The 20,638-nt window shown below is 34.0% G+C and overlaps 1 protein-coding gene across 4 annotated transcripts in view; it reads right to left on the bottom strand.

Moving 5' to 3' along the window:
* Erbb4 (erb-b2 receptor tyrosine kinase 4) overlaps window positions 1-20,638 on the bottom strand; it is a 1,023,136-nt gene that overhangs the window by 339,385 nt on the left and 663,113 nt on the right. For all 4 annotated transcript variants that reach the window (XM_070017823.1, XM_070017826.1, XM_070017822.1 and 1 more), the window contains exon 4: window positions 5,216-5,350. In XM_070017823.1, coding sequence (XP_069873924.1) covers window positions 5,216-5,350 — 135 coding nt within the window. The remainder of the gene's footprint in view (window positions 1-5,215; window positions 5,351-20,638) is intronic.

The raw sequence follows: 20,638 nt of genomic DNA, 5'->3' as shown, positions 1-20,638 counted from the left end.
AGTGGTTTCTAGAATTCTAGAAGTCTGCTTTTTTTTTTTTTTTTTAGTGAGAACAATCTATGAAAGACTACCTTTTACTTCCTCAAACATGGGTAACAGAAACATACAATATTTATGGAATATGAAAATAGTAGAACTACATTCTAAAAATGCTCAGTCTATGTGCAGTTAATTCATAAGAACATAATGATGATCAGAAGATCTTTCCTTACTCTTTGGCCATAAGAAAACACCCTGGGTCACTTTGAGATTTTAGACATATTAAATGTATTGCTCTTAACCTTCTGGAGTCAATATAACAGCTTCTGACTGAAAACAAACAGACTAACATGCTGTTCCCTTTGAGCCTGACACAGAGTTAATGACAGAAGCTTTACAAGGCAGACCTCACAGGGCAAAGCTGCCCTCTAAGCCCATCAGACTTGATGCACAGCAGGCAGACTATAATCTGAAGGAAGCTGGAGCACAGGACCAGGGACCCAGACCAGACTCAGTCATACACGTGCACGTTCTTAGCCCAGACATTCTTTTACAGTGGCCTCCTTTTCAAGCACCTCCAGTGTCCTTGCTGAAATGGGGAAGAGGAGGAGGAATAGGCTTAGACAAGACTTTCTTCCTGCCTAACACTCAGTACTGGGTAACTGTCCACTGTCAGTCCTTCCTCCTGCCCTGTGTCCAGCCTCCAGGCCCATAAAAACATGCAGGGCTTCCTTCACAAAGAGATAATTCTGAGTCTGTGTTGATCCACTGCAGAAGTCTGGCCTTTGTATAGTGATAACCCATATAAGAAAAAAAATCAGATGGGGCAGGAGTAGGTGCTACCTCTAGTTTAACTTACTGTTTATACTATTGCAATTAAAGATTAGAAGCTTGATTGGTATGTTCATTTTGGCTTGTCTGAATGAGTGCTGTGTGGCCTAGCAGCTTAGGCTTCTGCTTGGCAAAGCTCCTGACACTGGGAGCCCCAATGTCTGGCTCAAGATGGAATAGCGAGGTGACTGGTGGCAGCAAACTGTAGGACTAAGTTTCCAACAATCCTATGTAGGTCCCAAATACATTTCATAACTGTGCACTGCTCTTTGTTGTGAAATATTTGTATTTGCTTTTATTTTTTAGAGGGAAAATTATTCCCATTGCTTTGATATTCTTATGGTAATACAAGTTGCTATTACAGTATTCCAAGTAAATGACATATCACTCACTGTATGGTGTTTACACACCAAAGGGTGTAAATAAGCTCTATTGGTGCTCCAATCTAAGAATGTTAGGATGCAAGATTATAAATCTTAGTAGGGATTTATGAAACGAAAAACCTCCAGAACCTTGGATTAAGATATCTCAACTGTGATTCGCAGGCTATAGCTAGGGTATTTTTCCTAAATCATAAATATGTCTTCTCTTGTTTCAACTACAGCCCAAATAAATTTAACTTTAAAAAAATCAAGGTTGTTTTTTAAAAAATTACATTTTTTCATTAAGAATTCATTCTTCAAAAAAAAGAATTAGTATTGCAACAATACACATGTAGAAATATTTAGCAAAATAATGCTAAATTGTAAATTATTCTTAGATTCCATGTAAAAATTAAACATATTGTAAATATCCACAGTACTACATATATATTAGTGTCTCAATTTCAGCTTATAATGATTATAAACTGATATATATGAAAAGAATATGAATTTAGCAATATACATTTTATAGTTTATATCAGCATAAATTAGATTAAGCAAGTAGATACATACTGTTGTCTTTACTTGAAGAGGACTAGAAGTGGAAAGCTCCCTGTCTCTGGATTCTAATTTTTACTTTATACTTTTTTATAGAAGTGATAGTTTTTAAAAAAGTGTAGGTTAAATTTTTTTTATTTTCCCATTTATAAATTGTTACGGTTTGAATACTTTTTACACCCCTCCAAAATTCATGTTGAAAAGTGAATCCCTAATGCCGGGGTGTTGAGAGGAGGCCACAGTGGAAAACTTTTAGGTAATAAAGCCCTTGTCTTCAAGGTCAATGCTATTACAGAAAGGGCTTTGGGAAGAGAGTTTCTCTCTTCCTTTGTTTTCTATGTGAGAAACAGTCTTCTTTCCCCTTTGTGATGCAGTGCTCACAGGAAGCACCTTGGAGAAAACCTAGGCTCTTAGTAGGTATCAGACAGGATGACAGCATCTTGACCTTAGATTTTCAAGCCTCCAGAACTTAAAGAATACCTTTTTTTCTTCCCAAATTGCCTAGTATTACCCATACAAAGTTTATGGAGTTATCCATTCATTTATTATTTTTTCAGTTCTTTCTGCTGCCTATTATAAACTACAACAGAGAATAGGTGATAAATTAAGCCTTGTCAATCATAAAACTATCGGTAAAATGCCAGCTCAAGGCCTGAGCAAATGTCTCTGAGCTATTTTGCTCAATTGAGACACAGCTCCACTTCTATCTTTTTGGTAGTTATTTGGACATGAGAGCCTCATGAGCTTTCCTGCTCAGAATGGCTTCAAACTCCAACCACACTCCTCAGAACTCAGCCTCCTGAGTAGCTAGGATTACAGGCATGAGCCACTACATCTCTGCCAAAATACCAGTTTTTACCTCTGGTCTTCATAAGGTCACAGAAGATATACCTCATCTAGCCTGAAGACGAATGTATTTTCAAAAGCTGATGAACATGTTAAGATATGATTAAGACAGAATGTCAAACAGAAGATGAAGGAAAATATTCAAGCATTATATGAAGTCAATTCATAGTTGTAAATTTGGTAAAATAAAATTTCTAATTTGGGATTGTTTAGATTTTTCTCTATATTATTCCATTACCATTGCAGAATTTCTAAACAGGGTCATGGCTGGATTTTACTGAACAGAGGTCTTACAAGAGATTTGTCGGAAGAACTGGTTAAGATGGGAAGTAAGGAGAGCAATGAAACATACAAGCACTTAAACTGGAAGCCTCAGATTCCTGAAAGAATTATAGTTAGAATTTAAGAAGACTTGAACTTGAATGGGAAAACATTACATTATTATTCTTATCATTTCTACCAACTATAAATAGAAGGACCAGTCCAGATAGTAATGTCACCCCCACTATGAACACTAGAAACTACAAATATATTCATACAACATTCCAGGATTTATATCCTTCTTCAAATAGTATTCATTTACTTATTCTTAATTGTAGTAAAAAAAATAGCATGCCGTTTATCATCTTAGTCATGTTAAGTGTATATGTCAGTGGTAGTTGGTATCTTCACACTGAGGTACAATGTACCTCCAGGAAATCTTCATCTGTCAAAACAGACTACAAATGCCTTAAACAGTCAATTCTTATTTTTACCTCACCCTCAGTTCTTGGCCACCAAAATTCTACATTCTGCTATCTAAGTCTGACAGCTTTAAATATTTCACATAGATGAACTCAAACAGTATTTGTCTTTTATGTAGCTGACTTATTTTCTTTAGCAGAACAAGGACACATGACCCAATATTCAAATAGCAGCCAATTGGTTATTATCAAATATGGTGTCTTGCAGTATGCATAATGTGTCCAAAAATAAAGCTCCTATGTAAGCAGTAAAACTTTGGTTAATTTGTAATGGACCATTAGTTATGAACCTATTCTGCATTTTTAATTTTTGCACCTGCAATTATTTACATGAAAAATAAAAAGTGCAACCACAATTGCTTAATTATAGGCACAATCATCCAAATTAGCCCTCAAAAACGAAGAGCACAAAGAGATACCATCTGTGAAAGTGCAGCAAACCCCTCCGACCTTTCCTAATCCAAGTGCTCTGAGGCTGGTGGGCACATTTCCCTTTGGCTTCTGTCTGAGGCTCTACTTTGCCTGGCCTCATTCATGCCTTAAAGGCTAGTCATTCTAAAAAAGTTGAGAGTGAGCAGGAATTTCCTCTCATCTGTCCAGTACCCTCCCGGCCCACCCCTCATATTCTATGTTCCAGAATGTGGGCACACTGAAAACAGAAGCCATTTCTGAAGTACATCATTTGCATTGTTCACACAAGCAGATTCAATTTCTATTCACATGTAATTTTACCCAGTAGGCAACTTGAATACCATAAAGAGGGAATCTCATACAAATTTCTGCTCAGAGTTGACAAGAAAATTATGTTATTCTTTTTTTTTTAATGGAAAAAGGGTTTTAGCCACTTATTAAAAACACAGCTGTCAGTTTTCATCAAATATATTCATATTTCCTATTATCTTATTAGGGCCATCATGAAATTTAATAATTGTCCTTTGAAGTTTGATTTCCTACCAAAGCCTCATAACACAATCAGTCCTATAGCAAATAATTATTGCGCTATGTGGAGACAATTATAATTTCAGGTGGGAAATATATAATAGTAGATGAGAAATTTAAAACCCAGTTTAATGTTTGATAAAGATTCTGTTCAAGTGTCAGTAATAATAAATGTGGGGACAACCTAGCCTGTGTTATGAAAATGAAAGTGATTCCACAGAGAATAATTTCCAGAGGTGTTAATGATAGTTCAAATATTATTTGGTTATCATTTAATCATATTAAGCACTTGAATCTGATAAATCCTTTGTTGGTGACACACTACATATTTTTAATGGAAAATTCAGTAGCTTATTATACTAATGACCAATCAGAAGCTAAATATATTTCTTTTATAAGAAGACTATATAAATCCACTGTATACCTCTTGGAATTGTCATAAAATTTTACCCTGAAGGCTTAGGGATAAATGAAGGCCTGAGAACTCTGAGGTTGACTAGTTTTTAATTTTTATTAAAATAATCATGGTTACTGGGTACATTTTTCTCTCACTGCCTTTTTCTCAGTGGAGCATGAGCTATAAAAGTTGATGCACTAGCTACACATTAGTCTGAGGTTGGTGGACAATGGCATAAGAATATGGACACTTAAAATGAAATACATTGGGCAAAAGGGAACCAGTTTTTGTTTTTGTTTTTTTAATAAGTAAAACTTTACATGTGTATGGTATTTTCATAATAAAAGCTTCTTAATAAAAAAACTTTAAAAAAGTGGAAAACATAAATCAAAAGCAAAGAATTCATTAGGAGCAAAATTGTAAAGCTGTTTGTTCTCTCATGTGTAACGAAACACTTCAATTCCAGTTTGAGGTATTATTCATAGCATGATATACAAGTTATTTATTTTCACATGGGAAACAAGAATATTTGAGACATCCAAAGGGACAATAGTACTTACATCCTGAGCTTCCATTCGTTGAGACCAGAGTCAAGTTGGAAGGCCATGGGTTCCGAACAATATCTTGCCAATGAATAGTGTCAGCATAACAAAGGAATTTGTTCTGGTCTACATAGACCCCACCATTCAGAATTTCTGTATTGGAAATAAAGAAATTTCTGGTCAGACTCTTTATTGATGAAAATGTGATTGATAATGAATTGCTCAATTTTATTTTCAATATTAGAGTTGCACAGTAAGATGCCTTTTAATGTATACTTCCCTCAGTATTGTGAAAAAAATTGTAAAAATTTGAGATTGAAAAATACAAAGAAAAATATAACCATTGAATTGTAACATTTAGAGAGAAGAACTCTTAACATGTTGATGGAGATGCTGTGTTCTTTTTTGCTTTATCCCTGAAATTGATATATCTATATAATATTATATTATATATAATATAATATATAATATATTCTATAATATATTATAATATTTAATATCTCACTAGTTTGATTAAATATAATATGTTAAATATTGAGTAGTAATTATTATTTCATACCACTTTGATTAGAACATAATATGTTAGAGTATGAATCAAACAATAATTATTTTTATAAATTATTCCTTTTTTGTCCCTTAACTTGTTCATCTCTGATTAGTCTTTAATATAACATTTCCACAAATGCTATCTCCCAAGTCTATGTATGGCCTTATAGAGTATGGATGATCTTAAGACCTTCAATATAAATTGTTACATGGATTTTCCTAAAGATAGTTTCAGTAAAATGTGACATTGTCTGAAGTAGGTAGCTAAGTAATTAGTACAAATTGCTAATGCTTCTGTTACAAAAAATGTTCTGTGTTATCTTTAATGGAATCAGTTAGAATTGTAATTCTCATTTAAGTGTAATATAAAGCAAGATATAACAAAAATCCCCATAGTTCACTGGAATGCAGAATGGCCATTTGATGTAATAAAGACAAAACTTTTTTCTGTATTTCACCACTGATCTTGATTAGCTTCTTGTCTCCCAAGAAGAATAACCACAAATGATGATTTTCTCCCAGCTAAATTTAAATTGTCTAGGAAAAAATAAGATGTTCCCTTTGAAAAATATAGTTATTTTTAAAGAACCACCTACAAATATGATCAAAATATTCCTGCTTATCATTGACCACATTTTCACCATTATGTCTAACAAAGAAACAATATAGGTTAATCATGTCCAAGTTTATGGAGGATTCCACTGCAGTTAAAAAAAGCAAAAGAAAGGATCCCTTTATCACCATAGTTTATACAGAGAGAAGATAATTTTTGTCACAGATGCTATAAAAGGCAGGTACAAGCCTTAGTTCAGTAGTTTCACAGTGGCTATTTTCTCCTCTATCATCCTGTGCCCTGAATTTATTCATTCAAGGCACGAGTTGGCTGCTTCATCTAAGACATCTGTTTGGAATGGAAGGCAGGATGAAAGCAGAAGCAGAAACAAAAGAGTTACTCCTAGTGAGGCACTAACTTTCTTTTGGGGAAGAGATACATTCCTCAAGGATAATAACTAAATTTTGTTGGATAAAATAATATCCTGGGGCTATTTGACAAGACTGAGGAGGCAACTTTTTAGGGACATATTCCTGCTAGAACAAAACCCAAACCAGTCAGAGTTTGTGAGGTAGAAAACAGCCATGATAATTGTAGCCAAATCTGTCTGCATGCTACTCTAGGAAGGTCCTCTCATGCAATATTCCAAGCTAACCTTGTGAGTCACCTTAACCCAAAGAGACAAAGAATGCAAGTAATAAGTGACACCATAGATGGATATAGGTGGAGGTGAGATTTGGGTGGGCACATATAAAATATCTCCTTGTACTGCAAGTAGAAAATTGGCCAGGCTAATTTTAATGTTTCAGACATCTGCACTTTTACAGTCAGATCTTGTTTCATATCAATGCTTTTGCTTACTATTGAAAGGAAGGAAGGAAGGAAGGAAAGAAAGAAAGAAAGAAAGAAAGAAAGAAAGAAAGAAAGAAAGAAAGAAAGAAAGAAAGAAAGAAAGAAAGAAAGAAAGAAAGGAAAGAAAGAAGGAAAGAAAGAAGGAAAGAAAGAAGGAAAGAAAGAAAAGGAGAGGGAAGGAAGGAAGGAAGAAGGAAGGAAGGAAGGAAGGAAGGAAGGAAGGAAGAAAGGAAGGAAGGAAGGAACAAAGGAATGAAGGAACAAAGGAATGAAGGAAGGGAGGAAGAGAGGAAGGAAGGGAGAGAGGGAGGCAGGGAGGACAGAAATTAGATCATGTTTCTATTTCTAAAACCCAGTTCATTATTTTTCTTCGCTTAGCCATACAACCTTCATCAAAATAGAAAGGAGATGTAAGATGTAAGAATGAATGGATTTCTATATTAATGTTTGGCATTAGGTTCCATCTGAGAAGTGTAAGCTTTCCCTGGAGACATTAGGTGACACTCCTCTCTGCTCGAGGAATAATTCTTCAATAGATGACAACAAAAGGAGATTCCAGCTGTTAGCCAGGAAACGAAGGATATTTTCCAGTCTATACTGGGAAAAGTTGTAGTTTCAAACAATGGGAAGGGAAAGGTAATAGCTCAAACATTATGAAAGTATCTTTGGTTTTCAGGAGTCACATTTAAATTCAAATTGTTCATACTGGAGAAACACAGTATCCATCTCCAACTTCCTACTGAAAGATTTTCAAATAGAAGCATAGTGTATTATACTGAAAAATAATCTCATCAAATCCTTTTCTGCACCAATATTAATCTGCCACGGCTGTTGACATTTGTTTCTTAGAAATATTATGTTGAAGAGCTTGGCCTATACTTGGAAAAGGGATTTAGAAAAGAGAATAATAATTTAAATATGATGTTACATGTTAAAATTTCAAATTAAGATATACTCCAAATCAATCTCGATGATACTTTTATCACCAGAAATTCAAAACCCAGCATCTGCTAGCGATTCTAGTTGGGAGAAGCTAAGTATGTTTAGCTGTCAATGTTGGAGGGTTTTTTTGTTTTTTGTTTTTTTTTTCCTGAAAGCAGACTTGTTTCCTTCTAGCTTTAACCCTTATTCTGCCATCACACTTCAAAACTTCACAATCAGAGACTATGTTTTCATGTACATTACAAGAGCATTTTAATGCACATTTGATCTTATATTTTATTTTCACTACCTTGGCTATATAGTTTTAGAAAATAATTGTATAACTTAAATTATACTTTTTTAAAGGTTTTTGTTTATAAAAGCTTCAAACACTAGGGCAGTATATTCTTTTTGAGGATATACTTGTTTAGTTTTAACTCTGGAATGATTAAATTTCTGTGGGATAGATTCTGACCCATAAATACATTCATATATATATATATATATATGTACACGTGGGGTTCAGTTTAACCTGCTTATTTGTAAACAGGGTGTTTTGGTCAGGTGCCTTTTCCATCACTCTCCTTCCTCCCACTTAGACTTTTTTTCACCAGTTGAGATAAATTTCCTAGTTCCATTTTCATGTCTGCACATTGAGTCTAATGACTATACTTGTCCAGCATGCCCTTGTGCATTCATCCAGTCCCCTGCCTTTGGTGACCCCACCACTGACCAAGATATATTTTCCAGTATTCATTTTGTTAAGCTGTTCATTAATTGCCCAAAGAAGTTACAACATGGAAACACATCTTAATATGTCCCATACTTTAGACATCTTGATTGAGCATGTATGTGATTACATATAACCCTGTGTGGTTTTGTACCTATGTTTATATATTAGGTCTAATTTCTACATATAAGACAAAACATGTGCCCTTTGACTTTTCAACCAGGCTTCTCTCAGTGTGAAATTTTTACAGATCCACCCATTTCCCTGCAAACAACATACTATTATTCTTGACTGATGATTATATATATATAATACATGTATTATAATAATATATTTTATATATATAATGGTTTAGGGAAGATGGGCTATTTCTATAAGCTGACTATTATGAATAATGCTGCATGTGCATGGATGTGCATGTGTCCTTATTCCAACGTGACTTACATTCTTTTAGATAAATGTCCAAGCATAGTATAAGCTAAGTCATAGGCAGTTTCATTTGTAATTGTTTTGAGTACCTTCTTTATTGACTTTCATAGTGGTCACGCTCATTTATAATTCTATTAACAGTGTATTAGGCTTCCTTTTTTCTCACATCATCACTGGCATTTAAAGATTTTGCTAATTTTTTAATTTATAAGTTTTTAATTGTGAAAATACTGTACAGAGGGGTTACAGTTACATGAGCAAGGTAATGAGTACATTTCTTATCAAGCATTGTTGTCTCCTCCTTTGTTTTTCCCTTACCATCCCTTCCCTCCCACTTCCACAACTACACCCCACACCCCACACCTAACTTGTAAAGTTCGTTGTTCAACAGTATCTTGTACATCTCACTGTTACAATGGGTCAACCTGTATCCCTATTTAAACATTTTGTTTTTTCCCTTTCCCTCCCCAAATTATACTGACATCAAATACAGTGAAAATGGAGGTTATACAGTGGAGAAAAACATACAAACCAACAAAAAAATCACATGGTACCTTATAAATACATTAGAAACAATAGCAAGAAAGAAAAAGCCATTTGTGTCCCTATCTTGGGGTTCATCATCTTAACATCATCTTATCTGGTCATATGTACATAGCTTTTGATCTTTTCTGCTTGTCCCAGACATACATTAGTTATTGCAAATAAGGGAAACCATGGGACCTATGTGAAGTAAGCCAGGCCCACAGATTTTTGTTAATTTTGATAATAGCCATCCACACTAGAGTACAATGGAAGCTCAGTGTTGCTTTGATTTGTATATACTTTATGCCCAAGAAAACTGTTTCTTCATGTATTTATTGGCCATTGTACTTCTACTGAGAAGTGTAAGATAGTTTTTATAGACACAAATTATGATTTACTTGATTGGAGAGCTGTCTTATGTTCGTCCAACTGTTAACAATGGAGGTTTGATTGTACTTTTAGATAAGTAAAGGGTAAGGATTGGGGAAATCTTAGCAAGATTTTATATGAAAAATGCCATAAATGTTTGTGTGTGTGTGTGTGTGTGTGTGTGTATGTGTGTGTGTGTGTATAAATATATCGAGAGATATCTACATTTGATAGTACAAAAGAACAGAAGTTTACCCATATTTTTATTAAACATTTATCAGAAGTAATCACCTGTTTTGAACTTCAAGTTTCTGTTCCATCACCATGAAATAAAGTAACTAACAATTAAAATTTAAGACTAAGAAAAAAGACAATTTTTGTTCTTAAGGACAAAAGAGAAAACCAACACAAATTTAATTGGTGTCCCAAAAGAAAGAAAAACAATGTTTGTAAGAATACAGAGACTCCAATACTGGTGAATAAGTCAATGAGCCCAATGTAATTTTATTCCATTGTATTTAGTTCTACTGTGGAGAGTGTATCAGAGTAAATTAAGAAAGACACAAAAAGATGCTTTGTCATTTAATCAATTGGTAGCAAATAAACTTTTCTGAGTTTTCTTATGATATTCTTTAAAAATATTTCCAACTAGCTTGCAAAACAGAACTGCCTCTTTTTAATAAATGCTGTGGTTAAATGCAGTAAGATATATTAGATATGACATTCTGTAAAAATAAAACTATCATTTCATTACAGAAAATTCCATTACATACTTTAATATGTTTGTGCCTGAAATATTTCTGAGGAAATTAATGCATGCAAGTCAAGTAAAAGACGTATTGAATCTTTTGGTAGTTTGAGACAAGTTGTAATCAGCCTTGCTTAAACTTAACTTGCATTTAGCCTATTATTCTTAACTGAAGTATACTTATATTAAGCTTTATGAAGTTGAGAAAGATTCTCTATCAAATATTTTTCAGTAGGGTCAAATCCTGGGCTATTGTTAGTGAATACTTTTTCATCGGATTTGATGCCAAATGATATGATGCAAATGACATAGTATCTCCTTTTTATATTGAAATACAACCAGTAACATACGAAATTATAATACATAGAATGTTTGATATTTGTTAGTCACATTTAGACATTTTCACTGTTATCCACAAACCTATTTTATCTAGAATGAACATGTACCAGGGACTTTTCTACCAACATTAGAAGTCTACTTCTCTTCTTGTTCCTACTATAGTTATATTTGGCTTATATAAAAATATAAATTAAAGTTATTTATTTTATGAACATTCTGTAGCTCATCATAACAAGTTCTATGTTTCATTGTCAAGAAATATTTCTCTTTTGTTCAAAGCTGTATCTTAATTTCTAGTATGAGGTAATGTACAAGGAGAAGTGTAGGAAATACTACTTCATTAAGACTCTCTCTCTCTCTCCCTCTCTCTATTTATCAGGCGAGGCCCTGAGTTCAAGACCCATACTCGGCAACAAACAACAGTAACAACAACAAAAAAAACAAATATATGTCTATATATTCATATATAATTTTATGTTTAGAATTCTTATAAGCTGAAGAGGAAATACTTTTTATTATATACAAATGTATGCAAGTGATAAAGCATAAAAATTATTATAGAGCCTATGTTTGATATCTGTATGTAATAATTCTGCATTTTTACTGTTGCATACAAATCTGTTTTATGCAACAAATACAGCTATTGGTTTCCAAGTAAATAATCATTGTAAGCTATTCAAGTCAGAAAAAGCTTTCTCCACCCTGTACAAATTACATAGCTTATGTTATATAAAAGACTAAAACATTTTAATGTTAAACTCTAAATCTACCTCATATTCTTTCTTAAGGTATAAAGCAAGTTGTAAATTGACAACATGGCATTTGAAAGAGGCCATACATTCCTTGTAGCTTAGCATTCTAGTGCTCAAATTTTAAGGCAGTTGACCACTTCTTTCTTTGATTTTCTTTTATTTTAGTCAGATAAAGAAAAAAATATAACTGTGCTACTTTAGTAACATTTTTATATTTTAATTTTTCAAATCTTATTTATTTGAGTGAATTTGAGGATGAGTGATCATGAAAAGAATAATTGATATTTTTCAAGTTATTCTCTCAAAAGGAAATGTAGTTTGATATGAAATCATATACAATACAATTTAATTGTGCAGTAGCACCCTTACTGAATACATAGATTCTTGTAGCCTCCTTAGATTTTCAAAGTTATTGTGACCTCATACATAGTTTGTAACTGCTATATAAACAGGTTCAAATAGCACTTTTTTCAAAATTAAAGATTATAAATGTAGGTAACCATATGATACCTTAGTCTCATGATTGATTGGTGTACATCTGAAATCCAAGCATTTGATTAACTGAAGCAGGATAGCAAATTCAAGACCAGCCAATGTTACATAGAAAACGCCAATCTCAAAATTCAACCAAACAACCCCAAAATTCTAAGTATTATAGTATGCACTAAAATTCCAACTACTTGTAAGACAGACATAGGATTTTATTCCAAATATAGCCATATGAAACCTTATGAAAAGCAAACTAAAACAAAAAAACAGCTGGGTGGGTGACTCAAATGCTAGACTGCCTACCTAGCAAATGAGAAATTCTTAGTTCAAACTCTAGGAGCATCAAAAAAGATGCAGTATTTTGGCTTTATTTATTTTTCAGATTCTCATAATTTTGCCTAGGTCCTTCCTTGGACCAAGTTTTTTCTACCTATGTCTTTTTCATGGCTAGTATTATAGGTATATATGATCATAACCAATTTATTGACTGATAGGAGGACATTGTATTTATTATTTTATTTATTTATTTTTATTATTGTTTATGTCTAGGAAGGCCTTGAACCACAAGCATTCTGATTTCCAAATCCCAAAAACTTAAGATTACAGATATGCCCCACCATTGTCTTCTAAGTGTAAACATGAATCTACCATCTATAATAACATAGAACAATCTAGTAAGAATGAATAAAATACTTGACATCAATCCCTGACTATATATTACATCTTGGTTTGTATGAATGAATCTATAATCTTATTTTTAGAATTATAATAATAAAAGTTAATTAAATATTAACCTTATTGGAATCACCTAATAACAGTAGGCACATCTAAATAACATTTATATTTCTGAGCCAAAGAGCACTAAAATTTTAAAATGCAAAGTGGGTTTGGCTCCATCAGGAGAAAGCCTGCCTAGCCAATAAAAAAAGACCTAAGTGTCACCAAAATCTCCAAAATATTCAAAAGCCCATTTTGAAGGTGAAGCTCCAGTTAGCAGTTACCACACTTTCTGATGCAAAGCACTGTATCTTTCTCACTGTCATCACCTTGAACCACACAAGTCTTTTGGCAGATAATGAAACAAAAGTAATATAGATCACATCATCCACCTGTGATACTTCATATATCATCTCTGCAGTGGACCTGGGCCAGAGACTCCTGCATCTTTTCCAAACCCAGACTTTTCAGCTGGGAGTACAATGAATTGCTGCTACCCCACTGGGTCAGCCCTCAAGGTTCATTATTAATAAGCAGAGACTCTAAAGGCTAATGAGGACCGGGTGCTTGAGGAGACAATGGCTCATTCATCATCAATCAAGCTTTGAAGTTTTTATACAGATGATTTAAGAAGAGTTGAAGTGTGCAAAATTGAAATGTCACATTTGTGTTGGGAGGGGGTGAGGGTGATAATGTAAATGAGTGATGTAACCTTCCATCTTTCAGTTTGATGATCAGTGTCAAAAGCACATGCATGCGAATACCAAATGTTGGGATGTAACAGTGAGCAAAGCTTTCTTTCTTTCTTTCTTTCTTTCTTTCTTTCTTTCTTTCTTTCTTTCTTTCTTTCTTTCTTTCTTTCTTTCTTTCTTAGTACAAGGTAATTTCAGGACCACTAGCTAGAAATCAACTTAAGATAGAAAATAATACCAAAAGCACCTGGATTTCAATTAAAAAGAGCTCAGGAATGCCTGACACAAAATTCCAACTTATTAATAACATACCTCCAGGTCCCCTCTGCTTCTTAGCTTTTATTGATTCAGATTGAGTCCCTGCTCCCTGGTGGGTCTACTGTGAACAGCTATTCTTAAATAGTATCAGTCTCTTCCCCCTAGAGATCTTGATCAGCTCAATCATCATCTGACATAAAACAAATGGTACTTTAATTTTTTTGACACTTTGGGATAGTTGTTTAACCTTTCCTTTCTGGAGTTCCTTCAAAAATAAAAAATCATGATAGACATCCTATGTGTATCTAGCTCCAAAGAAAGTGTGAAGAATACTATGGAAGTGGAAATGTTTTTCATGATTAGGAGGACAATGATGTGACTAACATTTCTAAACACCAAATAACAACATGTCAATGATATGACTAATAGTGGCATCATACATCACACTAAATATTGAATGGTTTTTGCTACATTCTTTTTATTATGACAAAACATACACACATAACAATATTTGCCATTGTAACCATTTTTATCACACTCAGATTGTTGTGTAACCATCACCAGCCTCCACCTACAGAAATTTCTCACAGAAACACACTGAAACTGTTCCTATTAGACCTGGCTCATATATTAAATACATCTATTGTGAGGTCAATGAATTCATTATTCCTACCCACAAAATAACTAGTGATTGATGGTAAACACTGGTATTCTCTAAAAAAAATAATACAGATAAGTTATAGATAAATTGGCAGATAGCTAGCTGGTTAGATCATTCCTTCATGATTAGGACTTTGAAGAACAAAGACAATGCACAAAGACATTAAACAAATTTCAAAATATACATTTAAATTGTTAAGATATGTGGTTTACCCACCATTTTGAGATTTGATTTTTCTCAAGCCTAGAATTGGGAACTCCCAGCTATACTACCTACCAAGTAGTTATTGATTGTATTATTATATTTGCATTTGATAATTAAATAGTTGTTTACTGACTAAAATAAGATTTATGTTTTCAGAGCTTTATTAATAGCTCAGCATTCACTATTAGAGTAGGAACAGACAGACTGTACACACTTTTTAAAGTTGCGAAGTAGTAGTGGCTAATGGGAGACAATTTACAGCTTGTTATATTGGTTCTAAGTAAATCTTACATTTTCTGGATACTCATGAAGCACAGATCTGTAAATCTGTGACATGATCAAAGTGAAAATTTTTTTCTTATCTAAACTTCTCATTAAAATACAATACACATACATGTATGTGTATGTATCATAGGCAATGACCATTCTCAACGTGGTCATAGACCTAATAACAGAATATTTCTCCACCTCAGCACCTTCTTCTTTCACTTCACACCTTGTCAAAACCTTTATTCTGATATCGAGCAAGATACTTTTACTTCTCTAGATTCTATACATAGATGCATACCCTACATATTATTTTGTGCTTGAACTCTGAGCCTGGGCGCTGTCCCTGCGCTCTTCAGCTCAAGGCGAGCCCTCTGCCGCTTGAACCACAGCGCCACTTTTGGTTTCCTAGTGGTTTATTGGAGATAAGAGTCTCATGGACTTCATGGACTTTCCTGCCCAGGCTGTCTTTGAATCGCAATCTTAGCCTCCTGAGTAGCTAGGATTACAGGCGTGAGCCACCTGCACCCAGCTGACTCCTATTACCCAACATATGTTTGTGAAATTCATTGCTGTGTGATCTCCTGTAATATTTTCTCAGTTCTGCATACTCCAGTCATTTGCGTGTACTATAAATAGTGCTGTCTGGTTGTCCTTTGGTTAACAGCATATACATAACTATGTTGTATGCATAACTGTAAGAATTGTTGAGACATATATTAAGTTTACAAAGCCAATTTATGAGATATAGTTCCATAATTATTATCTGAGAAACTAAGTTTCACCTTAATTGTGCTGATTTTTTTATAGTTTATTTTGGTTTTATCCTTTATATTTTATAGTAGTCTTCCTGGTTGGTAAGCACTGCTATTGTTGTAATTTGCATTTGCCTAGTAACTAATGTAACTAAGCCCCTTAAATACTATATTTGAAACACAGTTTGTGTGCGTGTGTGTGTGTGTGTGTATGTGCATGTGTTGGCACTAGGCTTAAATTTTAAGGCCTAGGTGCTGCCCTTAGCTTTATTCTCAAGGCTGGTGCTCTGCCACTTGAGAAAAAACTAAATTTCTTGCCCAGTCTGACAGTGAACTGTGATTCTCATTATCTCAACCTCCTGAGTGGCTAAGATTACAGATGTGAGCTATCATCACCTAGTTTGAAGTAGAATTCTTAACAGGAAGAGCTTTATTTCTGTTCTTTTGGAAGAAGGTCTGATTGTGTATAAAACAATTACGGACAAACTATTTAAAACCTGATATCTATTGAAGTTAGTATTATTAAACAATGGAGTACAACTTTGCCTCATATGTAATAAATAACTTAAGGTTTTGATAGATCTGATACAGTGTTCTGAAAATGACACTTTAAAATTCCTAAGAAATGATACTATATTGAACCTAATAAACAAAGGAAAAATGTTGAAGGAAAGATGAAAATAATTTCTTTAGGTAAAAAGAGGAATGACCAGAACTGGATGAAAATGAGAAAAAATTAAAAATGTGATACCTTAATGATATTTAAGTACAAAACTCAAATGTTTCTATTTTCTTATCCACTAGAAAGCCCTATGACAGAAACAATCTTCTTAAATAAGTGCTCAAAGCTTCCAGAACATGTAATTGCTTCTGTAGAACAAAGCAACAGAGTTCACTGTTTTCATTGCCAAAGGAGGAGTCACGTTTGTGTCCAGAAGTGATTTGTCCCTTTTATTTACAAGCTTTAATACAATCAGCCTGGGATACAGGGCAAGGTCATGTTCAAATATCTCACCGACTACATTTGTTTGTGGAGTTTTAATAACTACTTTCACAACGTGTGATTTCTTCTCTGCTTCTTTAGAATATTTCAAAAATGTTTGAGCTTTCCCTGATGACAGCAATACTAAATATCATTGCTATGTATGCTTGTTGCTGACAAGTTAAAACTTGCAAATTAAAGATAAAGCAGGAGAGAGAATGGTTTAATCATATAAATGATGATTTGATTCTCAAATATATCAAGATTGTAAAAGGATATACAAAATAAAATTAAAAATAAAAGTATTAGAATCGGGAGCCTGGATGTTTCAGATAAACTGACAGTGATGTTAAAGAGAATAAAGATGACATTCAAAAAAAATAAGAGATTAAACCAGTCATAAATAACATTATAAAGAAATTGATTTTAGAATAATTTTGAACCTCACATATAGCAGGATCATTTTAAATAACTTTCAATGAAGTTTTAAGCTGGAGAAAAGCAGGAATGAATGAATGAAAGAATGAATGGAGTAATTATTATTGTATTGAGTACTGGTTTTCACAATAGGAGATATCAGGTAACTAGCAAAATAGAAGAAGAAATAGCTTTAGGCTTGGCATACATTCTCAAATTGATATCCATTTCATATAGTGAAATGCATAGATCTTAAGCTCTGTGTGTGTCACAAATGCATGTATTTGGGTTACTATTTCCTGCAGCTACCACCGAAGTACAATGTCTCCATTGCTATAAAGTTTTTATTTTTATTCTTTGTATATTTTTAATCATCTTTAAGTAGTTAAACAAAGGAGCTGAATACAGTACATCTTGATCAATGTCACTCCTTGTCAACATTCTCATGTATCCCTCCCCACCCAACCCTTGTCTTTGCTTTTCTTTTTTTTCTTTCTTTCCTTCTTTTTTTTTATTGGTCGGTAGTGGGACTTGAACTCTGGACTTGGATGCTGTCCCTGTGCTCTTCAGCTCAAAGCGAGCGCTCTACCGCTTGAGCCACAGCGCCATTTCCGGTTTTCTGGTGGTTACATAGAGATAAGAGTCTTAGGGACTTTCCTGTCCAACTGGCTTTGAACCATGATCCTCAGATCTCAGCATTCTGAGTAGGTAGGATTACAGGCGTGAGCCACCAGCACCAGGCTTCCTTATTTTTCTTAACTTTATTACAGAACTTTTTTTTCCTTATTCCCAGTCTATGATCCCCAAAGCTATTTCCCAACTTACGCAATTACAGATATTTCTGACTTGTTTATTAACTTCTAACCCTGTCCAGTACTCATCATTATTACTTTATTGTTGTTGTTATTGCCTTTTTTCACTCAAAATTATGTTTTGGGAATTATTCAAGCTTCTGTGTGTATTAGTAGTTCAGTCATGTTTGTTTGTTTGTTACTATCATCTTTATCCTATTTCATTTGCTGCATTTACAATGTGATTGCAGGAAAGTTTAGGTTACTTTTCTATCATCTCTGTGATAATGCAGCAAGGTCCAAGTGGCTCATGCCTGTAATTCTAGCTTCACAAGAAGCTGATATCTAAGGATTAGGGTTTGAAGCCAGCTTGGGTAGGAAAGTCTGTGAGACTCTCATCTCCAATTAACCACCAAAGAGCCACAAGTAGAGCTGAGGGTCAAGTGGAAGAGTGCTAGTCTTGAGCAAAAAAGCTCACAAACAGCACCATGGCCCTGATTTCAAGACCTAGAATTGGCACACACAAAAAAAACTGTAATAATGCTATTTTTAACTACTAGTTATTTGTTTCATTACAGTGAGAATAATAGATAAGGTATATAAAATAATACCCTATATTTACTAACTGTTGAAAAAGTATATACTTCAAAACAGGTTAATTCATACATCTTTGGAGACAACTTTATCAAAGAGTCATTGCTGCAAAACACAGATGACTGCCACTCTTGCTCTGACTAATCCTGTATACCTACTTGAATTCATCCTTTCCAGTCTTATTTATTTATTTAGTTAGTCATTTCTGTATCCACATTCTGTGACTGCATTGCATGCTGCTGTAGTGCCCTGTGTCCAGTTGAGGTTGGTGCATAGATCTCAGGTCATTACACTTCAGCTACAAACATCCTGGTTACCTTTGTTCCTCTGTCTTTGCCACTGCCATTGGACTACAAGAAATATAAGGGCCATTTGGGCGCTGGTGGCTCACACCTGTAATCCTAGTTACTTAGAAGGCTGAGTTCTGTGGATCGTGATTCAAAGCCAGCCAGGGTGGGAAAGTCAGTGACACTCTTATCTCCAATAAACCAGCAGAAAACCAGAAGTGGTGCTGTGGCTCAAATGGTAGAGCACTAGCCTTGAGCTGAAGAGCAGAGGGACAGCACCCAGGTCTAGAGTTCAAGGTCATAGAATGTAGTGGCAATCCTCTATTCTGTTGTTTACATTCATTAAGGTTTTTTGGTCAAGTCAGTAAAGGAGCAAGGAAGAGGAGATGTGTATTATGTATTATGTATTATTGTATTCCTGTTGAATGAAGACTAGATATGCCTGGTGTTGTATTTATGCAGCGGTGATTAGGTTTAGTTATATGTTTAAGCTATTTGAATTAAAAAAGACTCATGACAATCTCTGTCTCAGCTGTTTCCATGATTCCCAGCACTATCACTTTTCCCCTTTCAAAAAATATTTTCATAATGTGACCTCTGAGGTCATAGAGGAGTAAGCATTCTAGAGAACTGTAATTTCAACTCAACTTAATTGTAGACCTGGAATTGACTTTAAAACTATTTTTTATTCCCCTTATTATAAGAAGGAAAGATTGAGAAATAGAAAGAAGGGAAATGTACACGCAGAAGTAAAGCACTCTCTGTCTTTTGTAATGGACTTCTAAGTATAATTAAGAACTCACAGCAATTTCCCTGAAGTCCTTTTAGAAACTATTTTATGGAGTTGAAAGGTAAAATTATGCTTTTAAGGGATTGTTTCTACATGAAAAAAAATCCTGCAGTAAAATCTTGGCAGGGCGAGATATCTGGACTGCTCCCAAACTCATGCTTGAAGATAACATTCCTTTTGCTTCTGTCAAAGTAGGAACAGAGGAAAAGGCAGCAGAACAATAAAATTCAAGAGCCTGTCCTACTTAAGAAAAAGCCCTGTGTTTAGTAAAAAGTCTTGAGTGTTAAAAAAAAAAAAGAGAAAAGGGAAAGTAATTTTTAATACTTTCAAGTACTGTGGGAACTCTAGACCTAGACTTTGGATCTTTCCCCTAATGAATAAGGTAAAAGGATTTTTAAATGAGCATATCCTAAGTCATAAGCCTAAGAAGATTCAGCTCTGTAAACTCTGTAACTGAATTTCTAAAAATAATAAAATGGGTAGGTTAGCTTGTACTGGCCAAATCTGCATTCACCTTTTGTTCTTCTCTATTGATTGCGGTGGAGTAATTAATACAGAGAAGGGAAGAGTAAAGGATTTGAATTAAAGAACTCAAATAGGTGAATGTTGATTTTAGTGTTAAGGTTAATATTCTAGCCCCTTAAAAGATAAATGTGGTATAAAGTATATACAACAGAAGAAAAGGAATCCAAAATTAAAATATATGTGCTGATAGCTTTGTCAGAATATGTTTTTGTTAAGACAAGCTTGTAAGAATTAACTGAAATGCAATC

This window comes from Dipodomys merriami, unplaced genomic scaffold, assembly GCF_024711535.1.
Source record: "Dipodomys merriami isolate MVZ:Mamm:240054 unplaced genomic scaffold, mDipMer1.0.p SCAF_1, whole genome shotgun sequence".
In the NCBI taxonomy this organism is placed as follows: Eukaryota; Metazoa; Chordata; class Mammalia; order Rodentia; family Heteromyidae; genus Dipodomys; species Dipodomys merriami.
This window is presented reverse-complemented; position numbering and strand designations above follow the sequence as displayed.